Here is a 22,176-nt window from a genome sequence, read left to right on the forward strand (position 1 = left end):
AAACATATTTTTTGGACCTGCACATCATGATGAACAGTTTGGATTTCAAATTTTAATAGACTTGAGATCACACACTATAGAATTTGATGTCAGCCGCTAAATGCATAGGATAATCAATCAAAGCATTCATGAATTATGTTGATTGCAACCAACAGAGCAATTCAATTCGGATGGTCAATAATACAACAGTTTGGGTTAATAAGCTTAAAACTCCATGTTCAAATAAATATTCAATAGGATATTGTCAACATATATTAAACTTCGATGTCATAAGCCATAGAATACTGAAGGGCTAGGAAAATTACAAATTTCAATATATTGAAAGGCCACAATTTTTTAATATATTTAACTTTGGATCTTTTAACTAAAAGGCCATAATTTTTCATGGTTGTTTCTTTACTATCTTTTTACTTTTAGATGAATAATAGAAAACTCATTTTTGTTTGTTTTAAGTCAAATAATTTACATTGTCTTTGATATAATCATCAAATTTCAATATAATAATCATGAATAGGTTTATTTAATGATAGGAGTAATGGTAAGGTTCTGTTATTATATTTTTAACATACAAATTAACTTCAAAAAAGTTCATTGGGTTGTTCATATGTTGGCTATATTGTTTACATTTAATAAATTTATACGAAATCTTTCTCTAAATAAAATTATAATTTAAAATAATATTAAGAAATTTACCACGTGCATTGCACGTGCAATCCAACTAGTCTCTTAAAATATTGAAGTGGGACCTGAAGTGGCCCATAAGGCTGTAGAGCTCCTTGAAGGTAAGATAACATCTGTTGTTATTTGACATGGTTTTCATCCAAATGTAAATTTCTAAGTTGTCAGGGTTCAACATATGGCTTCAAGTTTATCTGCGTGCTTTTGTAAGAAATACACAGCCAATTCTTACCTGGAGCTTTAAGAGGCTTTTTACAGTATGGTTAAATTTATAAGGCTGTAGAGCTCCTTGAAGGTAAGATAACATCTGTTGTTATTTGACATGGTTTTCATCCAAATGTAAATTTCTAAGTTGTCAGGGTTCAACATATGGCTTCAAGTTTATCTGCGTGCTTTTGTAAGAAATACACAGCCAATTTTTGATTAATTTGGAAAAGCTCGAGTTATATCCCATTGACATTCATTATGGATGCAACATTCCTTACTAATCTGTTGGGCAATTAAAGGAATGAAGAATGAGAATAGCAAAAATGAGAATGTTATAACGGACTCTTGGAGATATACTATGAGATAAGATAAGAAATAAATACAGTCATAAGAGGTTAGACGTTGTTCATATTGAGTATAGTACGAGAAAATCAATTAAGATAGTTTAGTCATGTGCGATGGAGGTCACAAAATGTGTCAATCAGGACAAGAAGTAAAAGGTTATAATTGATGAAGCAAATATTAGAGATGATCTAAGAGAACAAGTCATTGATACTAAGGTGGTGTTTGGTTAAATTTCTACAAATTATAGGAAATGTTTTCCATCCAAAATATGATTTCCTTGTATTTCTTAAAAAAATTATAGGAAAAGTTTTGAGAAGTAAAAAAGTATCAATTTTCTTATTTTTTTTTACTTTGCTTGTTTGGTTAAAACAAGAAAATGACTCATAACTTTATAGAAAATAGCAAGAATTTCTATAATTTGTAGAAATTGATCCAAACACCCCCTAAATTTATAGAAAAGTGTCAATGTGATGTCAGATTTCTGGATGGTTTCTGACCATTTTGAGAGGAAATTGATTTCTGTAAATTTTGGTATTTTTTTGTACTTTACAGAAAACATTTCTGTAATTTTTTTTGAACCAAACACAGTTACGGAAATCGTCCGTCCCCAAGACATTCCTTTCTCTCGTCCGTCCCCAAGCGATTGTCCTCCCAACGAAACGCCGGAGCCGCCGCGTCTCCTCTTCAGGTAAAATTTTAAATTTTTATTTAAAAAAAACTTTAAACTGTTTTTTTAACTTATTCACTGTTTTTATGTAGGTAATAATGACCTTGTTCAATTCTACTTTAATTTTGTTCGTCCGTCCCCAAGACATTCCTTTCTCTCGTCCGTCCCCAAGCGATTGTCCTCCCAACGAAACGCCGGAGCCGCCGCGTCTCCTCTTCAGGTAAAATTTTAAATTTTTATTTAAAAAAAACTTTAAACTGTTTTTTTAACTTATTCACTGTTTTTATGTAGGTAATAATGACCTTGTTCAATTCTACTTTAATTTTGTATGAAGAGAACACTAAATAGTTAATCTTGTTGAATTCTTTTTTTTTTTGCAATTTTATATGAATTTAATACATATTTTTGTGAATTATTATAATTAAATAAATTAAAAAATTGGCAAACGTCTAGACGCTAGCCCCGGCTTGAACACCTAGTCCTCTTAGCGTCTTCTGTAACATTGATTCTATAACATTGATTGGTACTTACTAGAAGATCAAATTTTATGAGGTTTATTAATAGAACAAATTTTCGAATTAAACCCATTTAATTTTTTATATTATAAAATTCGACTCATTCAAGTTTTTATTATCAAAACCGACCCATTCCGTGCCACGTCAGCAGCGTAGCCATGAAATGGATCGGTTTTTTTTAAATGACGCCGCTAAATAGTCGGGGTTACCAACCCCGACTATTTAGTTATGTCGGGGGTGGCAACCCCGACTATTTAGCTATGGACAAGCTAAAATAGTTGGGGTTTCCAGCCCCGACTAATTTAGGCCCTCTCTAATTGGTCGGGGTTGGCAACCCCGACCATTTGGCAGAGAGGTAGCTGATGTTTATTTTGCTATGACAAAATGGTCGGGTTTGGAAACCCCAACCTTTTCGTGTTCGTGCACAAAATGGTCGGGGTTCCCAACCCAGACCATTTGGCAGACTCTTTCAGCTGGAAATACGAACTCCGCTGGAAATTCAAACTCCTGCTGTTACATATCAATCCATAATGCAATCACAATCACAATAACACACATACCAATTAATAATCTCAAATAAACATCCATAATCAATCGGATACATACCATGTAATTCACATACTAATAATCAATACTCAATCGAATATATAATATTTAGTTTCAAATGCAAACATCCTATCAATACTCAATCAGATACATAATATCCAGTTCCAATCGGATACAACTCCCTCTCCCTCTCCCCCTCCCTCTCCCCCTGACACGTTCACCTTCGACGTGAGCTCGGATCAGTTCCTCATCCGGTTGTGTGTGAAGTTTGGAGTGCATGACATCCTCATCGACTCGAACCGACTGTGAACATCCGGCTTGGGCCTGCTGTGAGCCGCCAGCTTCATCATGTGCACCGCTTGAGCCTGCCCCTGTGTGTCCTCGGAACCGGCGACGACCGTACTCAATTGGTCGCTCCTCACGTCCATCTCGTCTTGCATTACGCGTCCTTTGAAGAGCGGACCGAATCTTTTTGATCATGCGAAGGAACGTGTTCCTCGGCCCTGGCTCGGTAGTCGTTCGGATTGCATCATGCGCCATAGTAGAAAGTTCTTCGAGCTCTTGTACCTATACGATAAAAACCCCAAGAAAGCTATTATGATTTGAATGATAATAAAATAAAACTCACAAGATAACTGTATATTTTGCTTATACACTTACCAACTCTCTCTCAACTGGGCCTCTTGGTATGTATTCCTTAGGGGCTTTGTTCTCCTGAAATATCCACCGGCGAGTAATCCCCCAATACCACCGCAAATACACACCTAGGTCAGGTGCGTCAACCCTCTCCATCACCAACTGTTCTTCCCTATTATCCCACCTCCCGATGTAAGCACTATGAATATGTTCCCAATCTTGACGATGTGCACCTTTTCTGGGATTTCTCTCTATTATCTCCACAGGGCCCGGGATATGTTGTTGTAGCCTAAATTGTTGGAGCACACGATCGGGCACGTGCATCTCGACAATCTCAAAACATATGATCGGGACGCGAGCACGCCACACATCCGACTCGTATTTGTACCCCTAAATTGCTTGGTCGTAACCGCTATAACATGTGCACATGGTAATTTTTGCAATTCGGGAATGTTACATGTGCATGCGCATTGTGTCTCTCGTAGATTGACGGTGTAATTATGACCGTGATTATCTGTATCCTCTCATTCATCTATAGCAAATTTCACAATCTTAGTCAATCTGGCCTGCTTGACACGAGCTCCTATAATCTCTTCATTTTTGGGGGTCAACAACGTCCCCCACTTTGCTCCATCCTTTCGTCGCTTGACAAAATACTTATTTAGTCTATAAAATGTCCTCACAACCAACGCCTGTATGGGCATTGCTCGAGCCCCCTTAAGTACACCATTGAAGCTTTTAGAACAATTAGTTGTCATCATGCAATAGCGATTCCCTCTATCTTTACTTAGTACCCACCGGTCGACGTAATCGCTTCCCAAACTACTCTCAATCTAATCATGTGCAGCTGGAGATGTTGCCTTGATTTGATCCTGTAGCGACAAGCAATACACCCTTATATTTACCGTATAAGTGTGTCCCATCAATGTTAAGGATCGGCCGACAAAATTTAAATCCCTCGATCGAAGGACCAAATACCCAAAATACATAGGGGAATTTATGAACTCCCGGATTGACCTCTTTGGTTATGAGTTTGTATTCAGATCCAGGATTGCTTCTTTTGATCGCATCAAGATATTGAGGCAGAGTCGCGTAAGACTTCTCCCAATCACCAAATATTTTTGTCATCGCAATTCTCCTTGCATTCCACACTTTGATATACAATATTTTAATCCACTTATCATGTGACACTCTCAATTATTCATCGGGCTTTAGTTCAAGCTTCTTCTTTAATCTTGGCATAATCAACCGAGCTATGTAAGAGGCGAAGGCACCACTGTGGTCTCTCTCGAACATTGGATTGTTACATGTGTGAACACCGCAGTATTTTGTGATCCTAAAATACCCATTATGTTTCTTTCTGACAAATACATATAACTTCCAAGGACATTTGTAATCAGATTCATTCCCCTCTATCCGACCTTGCCTTTGTGTATTCATAAAACAGATTGCCTCATAACTTGTGCGGTTGCTTTTAATTTGATTGAATTTGACCAACTTTTTGATTGAGTAATCACGAATAGCATCAACCAATTGGTCTTTAGTCTCAAATAATTCACCAACTCTGAAAGGGACCTCCTCATCATCTCCTCTATTGGATGAACTTTCGCCAATGCGGATATCATGTACTGTGGAAGAACGAACCCACTCATCATCCTCAAACTCGTCGGGGGGTGGTTCTTCGTACTCCACATATTCATTATTAACATAAGCTTCATCTGGCCAATCCGGATTCTCTTCATCATCTTCACCCACAAATTGCATGTTGTCAAGTGGTGCACTATCTTCATCTTCACCATCAAAGGCGTCGCTTCTTTCATCCTCTTCATATGAAGGTGCACCACCCTTATATTGAAATTGAGTCCGCTGTATTTTACTCGAAGAAGAAAGAAAGCCTTCAGACTCAACTCCCAAATCTAACATGCGTGAGAATTCTCCTGGAGGGTTGAATATTCGGCCCGTACTATGTGGCACCGTTTCAATAAACAATTCTACCGTTGGTTGTGACTTGCTCAAATTAAACAAAATACTCATCGAATGATCGTTTGAGATCTCAACTGCGGACGTTCTATCATAAGTTATCGGCCAATTGCATATTATTTTTAACCGACAATCTCGTGGGTCAATAGTCGTAACTCCATACAATTCATTAACCAAGTCAAGGTAATTGTATGATTCTGATATCATTAACGGGATTGTCACCCCTCCGACGTAGATTAGCATATTATTCATTCCATACTTAATCGTTCCACCATAAGAGCAAACAATAAAAATCATATTGTTCAACCTATGCAAATCAAAATTATATCATTTAAATGCAAAAAATTTAAAAAATATTATCAATTAATACCCTAAAACCTAATTACAACCCTAAAACCCAATTACAACCGTAACCCCCCAAATCCTAAACCCTAAAATCGACCCCCAAATTCTAAACCCTAAAATTGAGTATTCTATGCCCCCAAATGTTTAATTTCAACTACAACAAGAATAAAATTTCTAAATAAACCACTACAAATAGAGTTCAAACACTATAAATTCGTTTTGGAGAGAAACCCCTAGATTTCTACGTGTCAAAAGAGGAGAGAAGGGAGAGAAAGTACCTGTTAGATCTTTCACGCTGAAATTCCGCACAAAACTTGAGGTTGAAAGCTGCGATCCGTGGCTCAAAGAGAGTTTGGGAGGAGAACGACGAAAATGAGAGAGAGAGGCGGCTGGAACCGAACATGAGTGAGAGAGTGAAGTCGTGACCTTTATATAGGTCGTGGGCCTAGTGAACAAATAGTCGGGGTTGTGAACCCCGACTATTGTCACTTAGCCGTTTTCACCGCTTGACGATTGGGCCAGAGGTCTCTGCCATATAGTCGGTTTTGGGAACCCCGATCATTTCGAAATAGGCTTTCTAAATGGTCGGGGTTACCAACCCTGACCAATTAGAGAGGGGCCTAAATTAGTCGGGGTTGGAAACCCCGACTATTTTAGCTTGTCCATAGCTAAATAGTCGGGGTTGCCAACCCCGACATAACTAAATAGTCAGGGTTAGCAACCCCGACTATTTAGCGACGTCACTTAAAAAAAAACGACCCATTTCGTGGCCACGTTGCTGACGTGGCACGAAATGAGTCGATTTTGCTAATAAAAACTTGAATGAGTCGAATTTTATAATAAAAAAATTAAATGGGTTTAAATCAAAAATTTGTTCTTTATTAATATATTGAAATCTTGAAAAAGTTAATCCATGAGTACCATTCATCTCTAGTGGAGTAAATACAGGTTCACAAGGTTAAGTACATGTTTGGCAACTTTAGATTATAACTCACTTGGATTATAATCCACAAATGGGTTCTAAGCCAAGTGGATTTTAAGTCAAAGTGTTTGGTAAATTTAGTGTATTATATTCCATATATAATAGTGAAGTGTTTGGCAAATGGGTGGCTTATAAGCCTTCATTGTTGCAAAAAATATTTAATGGGATTAGAGAAAGATAAATGGGGCTTGATAATTTTTGGAATGATGAGGAGTATATTAGTCTTTCACTCGGTCAAACCGTGTGGCTAATAAGCCACCAAAATATAAGCTATTCTTGCTTTATTTTTGTATAAACCAAAATAAGTCATTTGCCATACATGTTGACCACTTGTCAAACATGCTCTGAGTAATACTAGATAAACAGAAGAAAAGAGCTATGACAACTAAAAATTGGTTTTTTAGTTGTCCTCTCTTACCAATAGGGTATTTTTAAGAGCTCTTGTGTCAATAAAACCCTTTCTCTCGCCGGCGGCAAGAATATCAGCATGAATTGTACTATTTTTAAAAAACTTCTTTCACCCCCAACCTCTGAGAGAGCCATTTTAGAAGGTCATTTCCTATCAGGATTCACTATGGTGGATTTGGCTATAGACTGCTAGGTAGCTAATAAAAAAGTGACAGATAAAATATATGAGCCCAAGGGCTAGTGAATTTGGCTATAGACTGCTAGGTAGCTAATAAAAAAGTGACAAATAAAATATATCAGCCCAAGGGCTTGGTATCATGTGCTTACATGGCACTATAGTCTTAAGACAATTCATCAGTCAACCTTTCTTTACAAGATTGCCAACAACTTGAAGATATCATCCTTTTTCTTTCTACCATCATTCACCGTGTGGTGTATCCTGACAGGACATGACCTTTCCTGACAAGAAATGACCTTCTAAAATGGCTCCTTTCTTTTGTTTATTTGGTATTACTCAAAGCATGTCTGACAAATGGTCAACATGTATGACAAATGGCTTATTTTGGTTTATAGTCCAACAAAAATAAAGCTAGAGTATCTAGTTTATATTTTGGTGGCTTATTAGCCACAAGGTCTGAGCGAGTTAAAGACTAATAGACCCCTCATCATTCCAAAAATTATCAAGCCCCATTTATCTTTCTCCAATCCCATTAAATGTTTTTTGATTATTTTTACAACAACAAAGGCTTGTAAGCCACCCATTTGCCAAACACTTTAATATTATATATGGAATATAATCCACTAAATTTACCAAACACTTTGACTTATCCACATGGCTTACAATCCATTTGTGGATTATAAGACAAGTGAATTATAATCCAAAGTTGCCAAATATGTCCGTAACCTTATGAACATGTATTTACTCCACTAGAGGTGAATGATACTCATGGATTAACTTGTTCAAGATTTCAAGTTATTAATGAACCTCATAGAATTTGATCTTTTGGTAAGTACCAAACTGCCAATGACTTGTTCATTTAAGCAGTTGTAATTATCTTATTGTCGACGATACTCATCGTTGATATTTGTAAGTTGTGTCATGTCCCTTCTCATGTTCATTAAAATACAAACGATATAAAAGCAGAAGTTTTTTCACTAAAAAATAGCGATTTCATTTTATTTTCTTTCATTGACTTTCTCAACTAAGTTCCATAATTCTTGATGAATCTTATTTTCATCTTGAAGCTGAATGTTGTATGCCTACAAAACAACAATCACAACAAAGTCCTTATCCTAAATTTTTTGGGGTCTGCTACATGAATCACATTCTCTTGTTCAGTTCTGTTGTTCAGTTCTGTTTCATGGTCATTTTCTCCCTTAAGTTAATTACTATCAGATCCTTCTTAATTTTGTAAGTTCTCTTTAGATCATCTTTAATCTTCGCTCCATCAATTATAATCTTTACTTCCTATCCTAATTGGCACATTTTGTGGCCTCCATTGCATGTGACCAAACCATCTTAATTGGTTTTCTTGTACTATCTACAATATGAGCAACGTCTAACCTCTTATGCCTGCACCTATTTCTAATCCCATCTCATAGTATATCTCTAAGAGTCCATTGTAACATTCTCATTTTTGCTACTCTCGTTCTTCATTTCTTAATTGCCCAACAGAAATGATGTATCCATAATGAATGTCAATGACTTATTCATGTAAGTTGATTGTATTTTGTAGAAGGAATTTGTGTGTCATTTGTGTATCACCCTTACCATCTATACAGAAACATCAATTTTCATCTTTTCCATTTTTTGTTATTACTTTCGGTGACTTTCTCAACCATATTCCATTGATTTTTGGTGAGTGTTATTCATTTTGGATCTGAATATTGTACCCCCTATTTGCATAAATTCTAATTAGCTTTTATTTGTTAGCAGGAAACCTGAATTAGAAAACTTATGGAATCCAAATTTTTTCAGTTTCCCAAAATTGTGGGAGTTGTATTCAAAGCTAGAACCGAAGCAGAAAGCCATTGGCTTTTCCTGAAACTAGGTTACAGCCACGAAGTGGAGTTTGCTGTCCCTCCTGCTGTCTGAGTGTTTTGCTTCAAATCCAATTTAGTTTGTTGCACTGGATTAGATAAACACAAGGTGCACCAGTTTGTTGCTGTTGTTCGTAGCTGCAAGCCTCCCGAGGTCTACAAGGGCAAGGGTATAATGTACATTGATGAAGTTGTTAAAAAGAAGCAAGGGAAGAAATCAAAATGATGCTTAGGGGCTGTTTGGTTGTTGTTGGTAAAATTGTGCATTTATGACACAACTTGGAAAGTTGTTGTCCACCTCATCAATTTTACTTGTATACTTTTCTTTGTTTGTTTTTTATTCCATTGGAATCATAAATTGCTTGTTTGGTTTGCAAATGTAACATTAATTGTTTGTTTGGAAAGTGTAAAAAGTGGTCCCTACTCAAATGATCATATTGGTTGAAATTATTTTTAATTATTTTTTTCTAACTTCAATGTCAGCTTTCTCCTAAAATCATGTCTTTTTTTTATGAAATCACTTTACAAGCCACATCAGCATATGAAATCACTTTACACTATTTTCATAACTACAAACAAACAATTGAAAGTGATGAAAGATGACATTGGGACCCACTTTTTTACACTTTCCATCCTTTTACATGGTAAAAACATACAACCAAACAGCCCCTTATTGTCTATTGTTGATTTGTGCGAGCTTGTTTGTAGGAGGCTCTGTCTTCTGATGACAAGTTGTTTGTCTTGGGAAATGATGATAAGTTGTTACTTTCTCCAATGAAATGGTTTTAAGGGGCTGTTTGCTTTGCTTCTTTTGCCCCTGATTCCCTGCCTAAACTGACAACTCAAAACGCCCCTAAAAAGGACGTTCTGTCAGTTTTGGCAGGGAATCAGGGACAAAAGAAACCAACCAAACAGCCCCTAAGTGGGTTTGAGTCCCCTATATCATCCAAGTTGCTCATTTTCTTATTATGGATATCTATGCAAGCTGTTAGGTTTGAGTCCCCTATATTATCTTATTTGCTCATTTTCTTATTATGGATATCTACGTAAGCCTGTTGCTTTAGCATTTTCTGGGATGTGCATTTCATTGAGGAAGTCCTACGTTATGTTTATTTGTTCTTGGATGTTTCTAATAGGAGACAGACGGGTATATTCAATATCATGAAGGTCCAACTAGAAATTATGAAAAATTGTTTGCGCACCCATTTTAATGAAGTTCTTCACACTAGAAAAATGTTTACCATGTTTAGACTAGAGTAATGTTTATCATGTTTTTTTCCGCAGGTTTGTTTGTAAGAAGCTCAGTCTTTTGATGATGAGTAGTTACTTTCTTTGGTGAAATGGTTGGAAAAGGTAAAATGATTAGCATCAACGCTAGCTGCTGACTTTGAGTGCCCTTTATCATCTATTTGCTTATTTTCTTTCGTGGACCTCTCTTGCACTGAGCTCTTTTACTATTATCAGCCCTTTTTCTCAGAAGATGAACAGAAAAGGACCAAAATCCGGAGGATGGCTTCATGCGCCGTCAAATATAAACTCCTATGAAGTCAAATGCCAATGTTTCAGGCTTCAGCTTGATGATAACCGTTTGAAATGATTCCAGGCAGAGGAGCACATTAACTGATTTAATATGTAAATAGGAAAATATATTTTGATGTCCTCTAACATTAGAACTTGAAAATAGCAGTAAGCAGATGTCACATTCCCATATAAACAAAAACATCAAATTCTCAGGACAATGTTCATTAAACACGAATTTATGTAACCAGTGTTTTACAAGTTAAAAATATTCAGTCAAGTACATAAATCCGAGAAGCAATGTCCTGAACAAGCCAATCAAAACCTTCAAGTAAACCCTCGCCAGTGTATGCACTACAACCAACAAGTTTCCAATGCCTGGTTTTGTCTAGAGCCTCCAGATTTAGCACCTATAATGTAGAAAGAAAATTCACCAATAAAGTATTAGTTCCAAACAATATTTCGTATACAGTTTAAATTACAAAAATAGCGGTGTGATAAATAGGAGCTAAAGCAACACAAACTCATGCATTGTTGTTCAATTTGCTTAGACGATGATACGTTACAGAAATTTACAGACGGCCAGTTTACTGGTGCCAAAGACATTATGAATATATCCGATTAATATCATTCAAGTTAATGCTGTGTATATTCAAGCTGCATTCTCTTGGAAGAAAGGACAACTGTGAGATAATAAAATGGCTAAAGTACATGGCATTTTCCTAATCACTGTTAGGACAATACACATATATTATGACCACACCAGGAGTTACTTTTTATGGATGATGATGAAAGCTTTCCTGTTAAACATATATTATGACCATACCAGGAGTTACTTTTTATGGATGATGAAGAAAGCTTTCCACGGGAAATATGCACAGATGCAATACAATTCACCGTTATTTTATGGGCGAGGTACAAGCCTACAAGTAATATTCAGTATTTCTTTCACTCCAAAATGAAAACTATAAATAGATTACTAAGAAAACAGCGAAAATGTCCGGAAAATGTTCCTAGATTAGATGAGAGTATTAGGAAACTAGGGTAGTTAAGAAAGAAGAGTTGAAGGCCCTTGTGCTACTCCCAGAACAGATGTGCTCACTGCTCACTGCTTTTTTTTAATGGGACACAAGTCCCAGTGGGATATAACTTGAGCTTTTCCAAATAAAATTGGCTACGTATTTCTTACACAAGCACGCATATAAACTTAAAGCCATATGGTGAACCCTGACAAAATTTAGAAATTCACATTTGAATGAAAACCACAATGTCAAATAACAACAAATGTTCTCTAACCTTCAAGGAACTCTACAACCTTATAAATTTAACCATACTGTAAAAAGCCTCATTAAGCTCCAGCTTAAGCCCTAGCATTGCTATACAACTTATGGGCCACTTCAGGTCCCACTTCAAGATTTTAAAAGATCTTTTAACGTATCACTTCAAGTGACTCTTAAATTCAGCAGTCTAAATAACAATGGTTTGACAAATTAGCAATGTGATACAGCAGGGTCAGTGCATGAATGACAGTTATACATTTTTATGTTATGGCCCTTCATGCTTAAGAGTCATCTTCAACAGGAATTTGGAATTGACCTAGGTGAACTTGAGCATGGTTGAGAACAAATTGTAAGATCTGTACTGTTCTTTTGTGAAGCTTCCACATCTTCGAGTTGTATTTCATGTCTGAGGGGTTTTATGAGAAAATGCTTAGATTTGAAGTATTATTAGTTCATAGAATTCCCTGATGATGTGCAAAACTGAGCAACATATATGGTACTGGCATGCTCACAGATATATGTTGAACATTCATAGCATATGTACTGAAGAGACTGATGGTAGATTGGTAGCTATACATAGCCTCCGAGAAAAGATAAAGATCCTTAAACCCACTCTATACCGAACTTAAGAAATACTAAAAGAAAACGAGATAATTGTGAACAATAAAGGAATATTGACTCATGAACTTACTTTAGTTATCTCTGCTGGTGTGAGAGCCCCTTGTATATCCTGCTTATTTGCGAAGACCAACAAAGATGCTCCAGATAACCTCTGAAAATATAAGCAAGAAAAATGACATGATTAATTCAACTGTAAACACATATTTGCATTACTACCTACAGAAAAAAAAATCCAAACACTATAAGATATAACAGAGATCTGCAGAGTCATAATCAAGGGAGAAAACGTTAATGGACTACAGAACCATGTTTCCTGCCACCCTATAAGAAAGCAGTGCGTAGTTCTTCACAAGAATCTCTTGATTGAGAAAAACTCTAAAAGTGAAAGAAATGCATCCTACAACCTCCTACAACCATATTTTCAGGATCCTTATGGCAGTTGAACTGCAGTTTCTTAAAGAAATTACAGCACAAAATTTCATTATCATATTCACATCCAATATTCAGACAATTGTGGTATTTTGAATTGCTACTCATCTAAAAAAGGCACTTTCGTGAAAGTGTACGTTATTGTGTGTTTGCATGTATTTGTGGATCCTTTTGTCACTCCCTATATAAGATGATGACAACCACGAAGAAAACTCTGCTTTTCTTTTAAGAAAAGTCTCTGTATGTGACTTGCAAATTCACATGTGAAGTGGCAGGGTGTGAGACCCAAAATTTTAGTTTTCTTTTGATCTTAATAAAAATTCTTCCTTTCATCAAATGTCAACCATCCATCTACAATAAAACAAAAAACAAAAACCTAAGCCTAACATACTCAGCCACCACCCAATCACCAAATTATTTGTTGTTGTCACCGCTGACATCAATCAGGTGGAATCGAGTTGTTTGACAGTTCACCTGCAAGATCTACAACCATCTGCAAAGGAGACAACTAATTCAGACATTGATGTATACATTTAGGTGCTAATTTCTTCACACCTCAAGGTGAGTTCTCAACATCTCCTTGTCTTTTAACTGTCAAATTTTGCATCTATGTAAATTTGCATCACTCTTATAATTGGTTTGATTAATGCTATGACCTAGATTTTATTTGCATTATTATTTATTTCATCATCTAGATCACATAAGATATTGGCCTTTAGGATGCACGCAAATTAGTCATGTCTTGGACTGAATTCATCCATGTGTCCCAAGGTTTTAAATGTCGGTTATCAAGGATTTATCGGACGGTCAAAATCCTTATCGGATAGCGGAAATCGGGGATATATCAGGGATAAGTAGTAATTATCGGAGTAATATACTAGCAAATAATAAACAAACATAAGCTTGAAAAAAATATAATGTTAGTCAAAATGGAATAATAAACAAGCAAATAATAAGATAACATCAAGAATGAAGAACCATCTACGCATCTACATAATTATTGTTTAATCATGAGATTCATAAACTAACTTACTACGTTCATATTTAGTAGTTATGAGCCATTATCAATATCCATAAACAAACATAAGCTAATCACCAATCAACCAAGTTCCAAAAGCAACAAATAGTTCATATATTTGTAAACATTCAAAGAGCAAATCCAAAAAAAAGTAAAAGCTCCAAAATCCTACTTATCGGCCGATAAAGCCGATATTTAGAGCCTACTTATCGGCCGATAAGTGTCTTTATCGCCGATAACTTGCCGATAAACCTCAAAAAACAATAACCGATTAAAAATCCTACTTATCCTAGCGGAAAGCTCCCAAATCCGATAACTCGACGATAATATCGGATTATCGGCCGATATTTAAAACCATGATGTGTCCAGTGAATCCATATCTGCTTTAGTCATCCCAATGTACCTTATCCTGCATCATAAAGTTTGCCAAGACTTACATGAACCCAAAAGAATACATGACCATGTATCAAGAAGCTAATGATGTCAACAGGTTAGGTTTTAAAAATAAAAAAAGGGGCTTAGCATGATAAAGTTGAAGTGAACTGAGAGAAAAGGGAGGCTATGAAGAAAGCTTTAAGAATGCCTCAGAACTTGTTCTTGCTAATACAATTTAATATGCAGAAAATAAAAGAGGCAAGGCATCGAAGGAATGGCTTCTATTTCTATAGTTCAAATTAACTATAGAGTATTTATGTACAGGTATTTGACTGTAATCCACAATATTAAAACTGTCTATCAGCAAAAAATAAATAAATAAATAAGTAAAGAGATAAAAAAATAAAAATAAAAATTAAATTTTGCGAGTGAATTAAGTGACAGCCTACACTTTAAGATAACATTCTAACTAACAAGAAAACAGCATAGCATCACAAATGAAAGTTAGCTAAGCAAATTACAAACACTATAAGGAATTTATTCTTTCAAAAGAGAAATTGAATTAGAAACCTCTTCTTTAAGGAGATTCTCAAGCTCCATTCTGCAATCTTCAAGCCTCCGAACATCAGAGCTATCAACAACCCAAACTAATCCATCAGTCTGCTCAAAGTAATTCCTCCAGTATGATCTAATGGTCTTCTGCCCACCAACATCCCATATGTTCAATGAATACCTACATAAATTTTCCAAATTCTACACAAAAATCAATAAAATTGCACCAAAATATTCAAACTCGCAACCAGATCTCCAATAGCAAAATCACAAGTCACGCAATTTTTTTTATTAAAGACACAAGATCAGAAAAATTAACAAAATGGCAGCATAAATCGACTGAGATCCTAAATGAACCAAAAGTTGAAAATTTGAGAGGGAATTCATGAACAAGATTTGATTTTTAAGAGTGGGTAGGTATTAATTACTTTTGGTACTTGATGGTTTTGATGTTGAATCCGAGGGTCGGGCTGATGATGCTGGTGTCCTCACCATTGATTCTGAGAACTATCGTCGTCTTCCCCGAGTTATCGAGCCCCCTGCCCACATTTTTGAATAACATAACAAAATTGGGTAATTGAAGAGGATAAGAGAATGAGAGATCCGAGGCGAGAGAGAGACTTACACCATTAGGATTCGCATCTCCTTCTCCTTCCTCTTTATTTTCCTTATGATGCTCAGAAGTCCCATGATCGCTGATATGAGAGGGAGAGAGTTGAGGTCTGAGCTCGCTGCCAAATATGGGTTTTTTCTCTGCGTGCTAACAAGGTAAACGTATAAATTTACACTTTTGCTGTTGCATCTTCTAAAGATTTGCAATTTGGTTTTTTTTTTTTCCTTTTCCTTAACAATTGGCGCAAAAATTAAATGGCTTTCCCCCCTAAATAGGCCCTCTCCCTTCTTACAATCTGATTTTAATTAGTCCTTTGCAAATTTTATTTCTTTTCTTAATTAGTGAGTTTTCTCTCCTCTCTATCACGACCTCAATTTTTGAACCTAGAAGGACTATTGGAGCCGGACTAAACCTGTGAAAAGTCCTCCAAAAATATATATTCATCAAAAGACCATCAAAATGATATCTTCATTGAACTAAAACCAACAATAAATATTCTCTATAATCTAAAATTCAACATTAATCCAATTAACTTGATATAAAAAAATATTCATCAACTTGAAATAAAACTCGACCTAAAGGTAAGATTCTCATTATAACAAAATTCTTTCTAATAATTTATTCAACCTTCACCTAGAAGAAGAGTAGCAATCTGTAAATTTTATTCCTCGCTCCCTCCTAATAATTTAGGAACCACCAACTCCACATAATCCCGAGTCTCTGAAAAGAATGAATATAACACAATGAGTTCACAACTCAATAAGTAGATAAATTCATACATTAAGCACGGGTTTTGCAAACCTAAATAATTTGACTTGATAAGCAAAGCATTACAATAGTAGAAAATCTTTCCAAAAAGCAATGAGAAGAGGAGAAAAGATAAGCTCTAGATAAACAATAAAAGAATAGAATTAGGTAGAGTCCAGTTAAAAGAGAATCTCTCGGGAGTTACTTGAAAGAATTAAAAGTTTTGGGGGTTATTTGAGATACATTGGAGTTGCGAGATTTTGTGCGAGAAGTTTAAAAGGTTTAGTGGAAAAACAAAGTTCGGGGTTTGTTGGAAACAGGATTGAACAAGGGGCTTGGGGGATGCTAGTGGTATTACTACTGCCTCCCCAAACTACCTGCGCTACTTGTGATGGATAGTGACTATTAGGAATTGGTGCTTATGTAATAATGTAAATGTGTTCTTTTTACCGGTCAATAATTTGTTTTGACCATATTTTTGATAATGTGAAGCTTGCTACCTTTCATCATTACTATTCTATTTTACGACCAAATTATCCCGCATATAACATGGCATTATTATGAACAAAAACAAAAAAATAGTGTATCAAGCATTTGTTTGGAAAGCTCTTTTTAATTTGTTTGAAACACACAAACCGATTAGCTTTTTAAGGTATCACTAAAGATGATTGCTATATGATTGTTTGCTTTTTGATAAATATGGCCATAGAGTCGTTAGTGTTAGAATGGGGTGTAGATCAAACCTCATTTCTGATGAGGAGCTCCGACGAAGCTCCGACGAGCTCGAGGATGACGCAGGCGAGCGTGGCGATTTCGACGACGAACGCGACCCTCGTTTGGGGCGAACGCGACCCTCGAACAGGCGAAGCTGCAGGTGAGCGTGGGTGACGACCCCCGCGTTCAGCACTCCGAACCCCGCGTTCAGCAACCCCGCCAGCCCTCCACCTCCGCCTATAAAAGGGACCCCATGCCCTAGGGTTTCGCTGCTGAGCCTTCCCCCTCTCTCCGATTTGTTCTTTCCTGGCGGCGGCTGATTTTTCCCCTTTCCGTTCTTCGTTCCCTCTTTTCTCCAGCGCTCAGAATTTTGGGATTTTTGAGGGGAGATTAAAAAGAGGATTTAAGAGGAGAGAGAGATCATTAGAGTTTAAAAGAGGGGTTTTATATTGTGGGGTTATTCATTTATTCTCAAGTGAGAATTGAAAGGGTTTATTCCCTTTGATTATTAACAATGTAGCTATAGTGTTCATTTGAGAGATCTCATATTTGATCTGCTCTTAAATTGTAATTTCTTGTTTGATTAATAAGAAATTTATTGTGTGGCTCCCGAGGACGTAGGCAGTTGCCGAACCTCGTAAATCTTGTGTACTTTTTTTTATTCTGTGTTTCCGTTGCATTAGGGATTTAGGCGTTAAATTCCCAACAACTGGTATTAGAGTATAAAACAATCTAGAGGAAATCAGATTTAAGTGGGAGCCATGACCGCAGATGAAGGGAAGATAAGACTTGAGAAGTTTGATGGAACAGATTTTGGATTCTGGAAAATACAGATAGAGGATTATCTATATCAGAAAAATCTGTATCAACCACTATCGGGGAAGAAGCCGGATTCCATGAAGGAAGAAGAGTGGAACCTTCTAGATAGACAAGCCCTCGGAGTTATCAGATTGACGTTGACTAGCAATGTTGCGTTCAACATAGCGAAGGAGAAGACCACGACAGGTCTTATGGCAGCACTCTCAAACATGTATGAGAAGCCATCAGCCACGAACAAAGTTCATTTGATGCGGCGGTTATTCAATCTGAAAATGGCGGAAGGCGCGTCAGTAGCACAACACCTCAATGAACTTAATACGGTTACAACCCAATTGAGTTCAGTTGAGATTGAGTTTGATGATGAAGTTCGGGCGTTGATACTTTTGTCTTTCCTACCAGAGAGTTGGAACGCTACAGTCACAGCTGTGAGTAGATCGTCGGGAAAGAAAAAGTTGAAGTTCAGCGACGTTCGTGATTTGGTTCTCAACGAGGAGATCCGACGGAGAGAGACGGGTGAAGCTACAACCTCTTCAGTATTGCATACAGAGTCAAGAGGTAGAAATTCAACCAGAGGAAACGGACGAGGAAAATCAAACTACAGAGGTAGATCAAAGGACAGGAGGTCCAAATCAAGGAATCCAAGCAACAGCTCGAAGGCTATCGAGTGTTGGAATTGTGGAAAGACCGGGCATTACAAGAATCAGTGCAAGAGTGCACAGAAGGAGAAGGAAAAGCGAAGGCAGAGGTGAATGTCACTTCCACCTCAGGAGGAGACGACGCATTGATATGCTCTTTGGAGAGCAAGGAGGGATCTTGGGTGTTAGATTCAGGAGCGTCGTTCCATGCTACCTCTCAGAAAGAATTCTTCGAGAAGTATACCCCCGGAAATCTTGGATACGTATATCTTGGTGATGATCAACCATGTGCTATTGTGGGCAAAGGCGTGGTGAAAATTAAGTTGAACGGGTCAGTATAGGAGCTAAAGGATGTCAGGCATATTCCCGACCTGAGAAAGAATTTAATATCCGTAGGTCAATTGGCTGGCGAAGGATACACCACGACCTTCCATGGAGATGATTGGAAGATCTCAAAGGGCGCAATGACGATTGCCCGAGGCAGGAAGACTGGTACCCTTGTTTTCAGTAAAAGTTGGTTTTGTTGAGGAATTCATTACAACAAATTCAAAGGAATAGTCTTTTTATAAGACCTTTTCTACACAACAAAGCAAAAATTATAACTTTTGAGAAAATAACACAAAAATCGTCTATCGATTCTTGTTTTTGTGGGACTTTGCCTGTGCCGGGAACGCTTTGGTTCGTGGACCGCCGAATCACAGATCGTGAAAGGGGTTTACTGATTCTGACTTCGTTTATCGAAGTGAGAACTTGAAACGATATCTTATCAAAGTAAGATAGTCGTTCTTCTTAAAATCAAGTCAAAGCTCAATTTCAAGGGAATCACACCAAGAACTCAAGTCTGCTCTCTCTGCTCTGAATTGCTCAAAAATATGCTCGATAATATGCTCGATCCTCATCAGAAATGACCCTAGGGGGGGTATTTATAGCCTCTGGAGTCTGTAACTGCAAAAAACTCAACAAAACCGAGAAATTAGGCCGCGAGACAGTGTTTACTGTCTCGGCGGGCGAGACAGTGTTTGCTGTCTCGGAAAATATTCCTGACAGGTTTTTCGTGTTGAACTGCCTTCCCACGTTTAAACTCGTCTATTTGGCGGTTATTCACGTGATTTTGTCGCCCGACGTAGTTGTTCTCCACGTTTTGGCAGTTAATGCCGACACGTGCGGGTGGTGAGATTATTTAAGTGCGTTTCTGGTCGGTTTTGTCAACACTGTCTCTGCTTGGCGATGCGCCGGCCAGCAAACACTGTCTCGGCATGGCTGAGACAGCAATCACTGCTCGGCTGGCGAGACAGGCATACACTGGTCTCGCTGCAGAGACAAAACTGTCTTCCCTTGGCGAGACAGTAAACACTGTCTCGCTGGCGAGACAGTTCATATCTGTCTTGATTTTTCTCTTAAGACAGTATGAGGTGATTTTTGATGATCTTCTCTATGTTTGGATATCTATTAGTATTTTTTAACGCCTACAGATACCCCCTCCAAAGTATTCCAGACGTATTCTTTTATAGAAGAGTCTGGGATACTTTGGATAAGATAGATTTTACTTACGATCCCTTCAATGCTTGGTTGAGTAGATCGTGTTGAAGAATCTGTAAAATAGCTTCGGCTCTTGATCTCTTCATCCATTAGTCTATTCAGTTCTTTGTAGAATAGCTAATACTTCTCCGGCACTGCGTTTATCGCTCGACCGTTGTTGAGATCTTAAATTGAAGCTGGTATTTCCAGATTGATGTTTGTTTGTCTCTCGAAAGTTCATTAGGTTATCCTTAAGAATATCAAGAGTAATATTCTCCAGAAACTTCCCGTCGAATGTAGGAAAACAGTTTAGACTCGTGTACCCATTGGAGTATTCATGTGTGTCGAAACAGCACATCAAAATGATCGTTGCCATTTCATAATATGAGACAGCTCATACTGTCTCGCGGTGCGAGACAGTATATGCTGTTTTTACTGTCTCGCACGGCGAGACAGTGAAGTCTGTCTCGCTTCGGCGAGTCGGGGTTATAAAACCCCGACTTAGGGTTTTTCAGAGGCTTTTTCACGTTGATTTTTTGGCGATCTTTAGGCGATTTCTTCAGCAATTTTGGGTGATTTTCGACCAGGTCTCTGCCTTCTCTTCTCCTCTTTGTTTCTGATTTGGGTAGAGCTCTGTTTGGATGAATTTCATTTGGAGTTTGGAGGTCTGTTCTCCTTTTCTTCTCTCACAATTTTGATTTTCTTCAATTTTCCCTCATGCATGCACTGTTTCAGCGAGATTTTGTGCTATCTTATTCAATTTCACGTTCAAAACCCTAATTTTCCCGTTGGGTTTTACTGTAGATCACATCTTTGTCATGTCGCCGCGTCGATCCAGAGGTTCCCGAGGCCGTCCGACTGTTCAGTCCCTCGAAGGGGCTGCCCCTGTTGCCGCTTCGCATGGTGGTACATTTCTTTCACCCTTTCACGAATTTAGATATTATATTTCGTCAATTTCATATATATATATGTACCTGTATTTGTATGCAGATCCTCGTTTGTATCCTTTGAGATACCTTCGAGAAGAGCCGGTATCCTCCTTTGAGGGGATCGACGCTTAAAAGTGCTTGTTTTGCTTGGACAAAGCGCACTTCAGTACATATAGGGGCGATTTTATATCATCCCACGTGTGTTGAAAGGTTTCGATATGCCGTTATAATGCCCGTGTATAGTAACGCATATCTCTTTTATGCATGTGGTAGATATAAGATCGTCGCGCCTGTTATGGGATGGCGATCATATCTTATGGAGTAAGATATATTGCTTTCTCTAAAATTTTAGGACTATTCTTACACAATTTATGTGTATGTTTTCTTTACCAGTCCAATTTCCTTCTACCATCTTTATTGCTGATGCGGTTACGGGTCAGAGTAGCACTACCCACTCCTATTATGAGGGGATACCGTTAATCGAATCATCTCCCCAGTTCAAATCTGACTATAGCGAAGGGGCTAGAGAGTTGATCCGGCGAGGTAGTTGTCGTGTTCTGCGACGGTTAATCACGGATGCAACCTTGATTTCAGAGCAGGACTCAAACCAATGTATAAGGAAACCAGACTTCTTATTTGGTGACTCCATAAAGGATCCGGAGATTGCTTTCTGCAAGCCTGCGCAGTGGTTACATGAGGATGGTTCGTCATTCTTGTACTTGCCCTTTATCCCTCGAGAGCACTCACTGTTAAAGTTCAGGAATTTGTCAGTTGGACGTGAAATGTTCTGGAGGTTGACCGAAAACCATGAACGTATTCACTGTGGCTTCATTGGGAAAGAGACCACCCCGGGTTCCAGCGAAAGAGCTTCTGTGCAGGGACTTCATCCGGGCATTTTAGGTCAAGACAATATACCTCAGAATGAAAAGACAGCGCAGGCCAACACTGTGAAGAACCGATTAGCGGCAGCGGGAAAAATATTACCCAGAGAGAATTTCAGATGTTATGGATGGGTCCATTATTTTGGAGACAAGTGGTGGTGGAGCAGAATGACTTGCT

General features: G+C 37.6%; 2 protein-coding genes and 1 pseudogene across 2 annotated transcripts; 1 reads left to right on the forward strand and 2 right to left on the reverse strand.

Annotated features, from left to right (window-relative positions):
- LOC109839741 lies at positions 1,834–9,641 on the forward strand (annotated as a pseudogene).
- Positions 3,091–3,918, reverse strand: LOC109838208 (serine/threonine-protein phosphatase 7 long form homolog). Its single transcript, XM_020406667.1, has 2 exons — positions 3,619–3,918; positions 3,091–3,525 (listed from the first exon to the last, which is right to left on the reverse strand). The coding sequence occupies exons 1-2, from the start codon at positions 3,916–3,918 to the stop codon at positions 3,091–3,093; spliced, it is 735 nt and encodes a 244-aa protein (XP_020262256.1).
- LOC109836666 (ADP-ribosylation factor-like protein 2) lies at positions 10,997–15,920 on the reverse strand. The gene is made up of 5 exons (XM_020404640.1): positions 15,768–15,920; positions 15,571–15,681; positions 15,161–15,323; positions 12,839–12,919; positions 10,997–11,277 (listed from the first exon to the last, which is right to left on the reverse strand). Exons 1-5 carry the CDS (start codon positions 15,830–15,832, stop codon positions 11,140–11,142), a joined length of 558 nt encoding a protein of 185 aa, XP_020260229.1. The 5' UTR covers positions 15,833–15,920; the 3' UTR covers positions 10,997–11,139.

This window comes from Asparagus officinalis, chromosome 4 (assembly GCF_001876935.1).
Source record: "Asparagus officinalis chromosome 4, Aspof.V1, whole genome shotgun sequence".
NCBI lineage: Eukaryota > Viridiplantae > Streptophyta > Magnoliopsida > Asparagales > Asparagaceae > Asparagus > Asparagus officinalis.

Bases quoted from the DNA above. Each gene is read 5' to 3' on its own strand.
- LOC109838208 (XM_020406667.1), bottom strand. From the start codon at position 3,918: ATGCACGTGCCCGATCGTGTGCTCCAACAATTTAGGCTACAACAACAT. The intron at 3,526-3,618 runs GTAAGTGTATAA...TTTATCGTATAG, and splicing joins GCCCAGTTGAGAGAGAGTTG to GTACAAGAGCTCGAAGAACT.
- LOC109836666 (XM_020404640.1), bottom strand. From the start codon at position 15,832: ATGGGACTTCTGAGCATCATAAGGAAAATAAAGAGGAAGGAGAAGGAG. The intron at 15,324-15,570 runs GTAATTAATACC...AAATTTATGTAG, and splicing joins AAAACCATCAAGTACCAAAA to GTATTCATTGAACATATGGG. The intron at 12,920-15,160 runs GTTTCTAATTCA...TTATATTTTCAG, and splicing joins AGAATCTCCTTAAAGAAGAG to AGGTTATCTGGAGCATCTTT.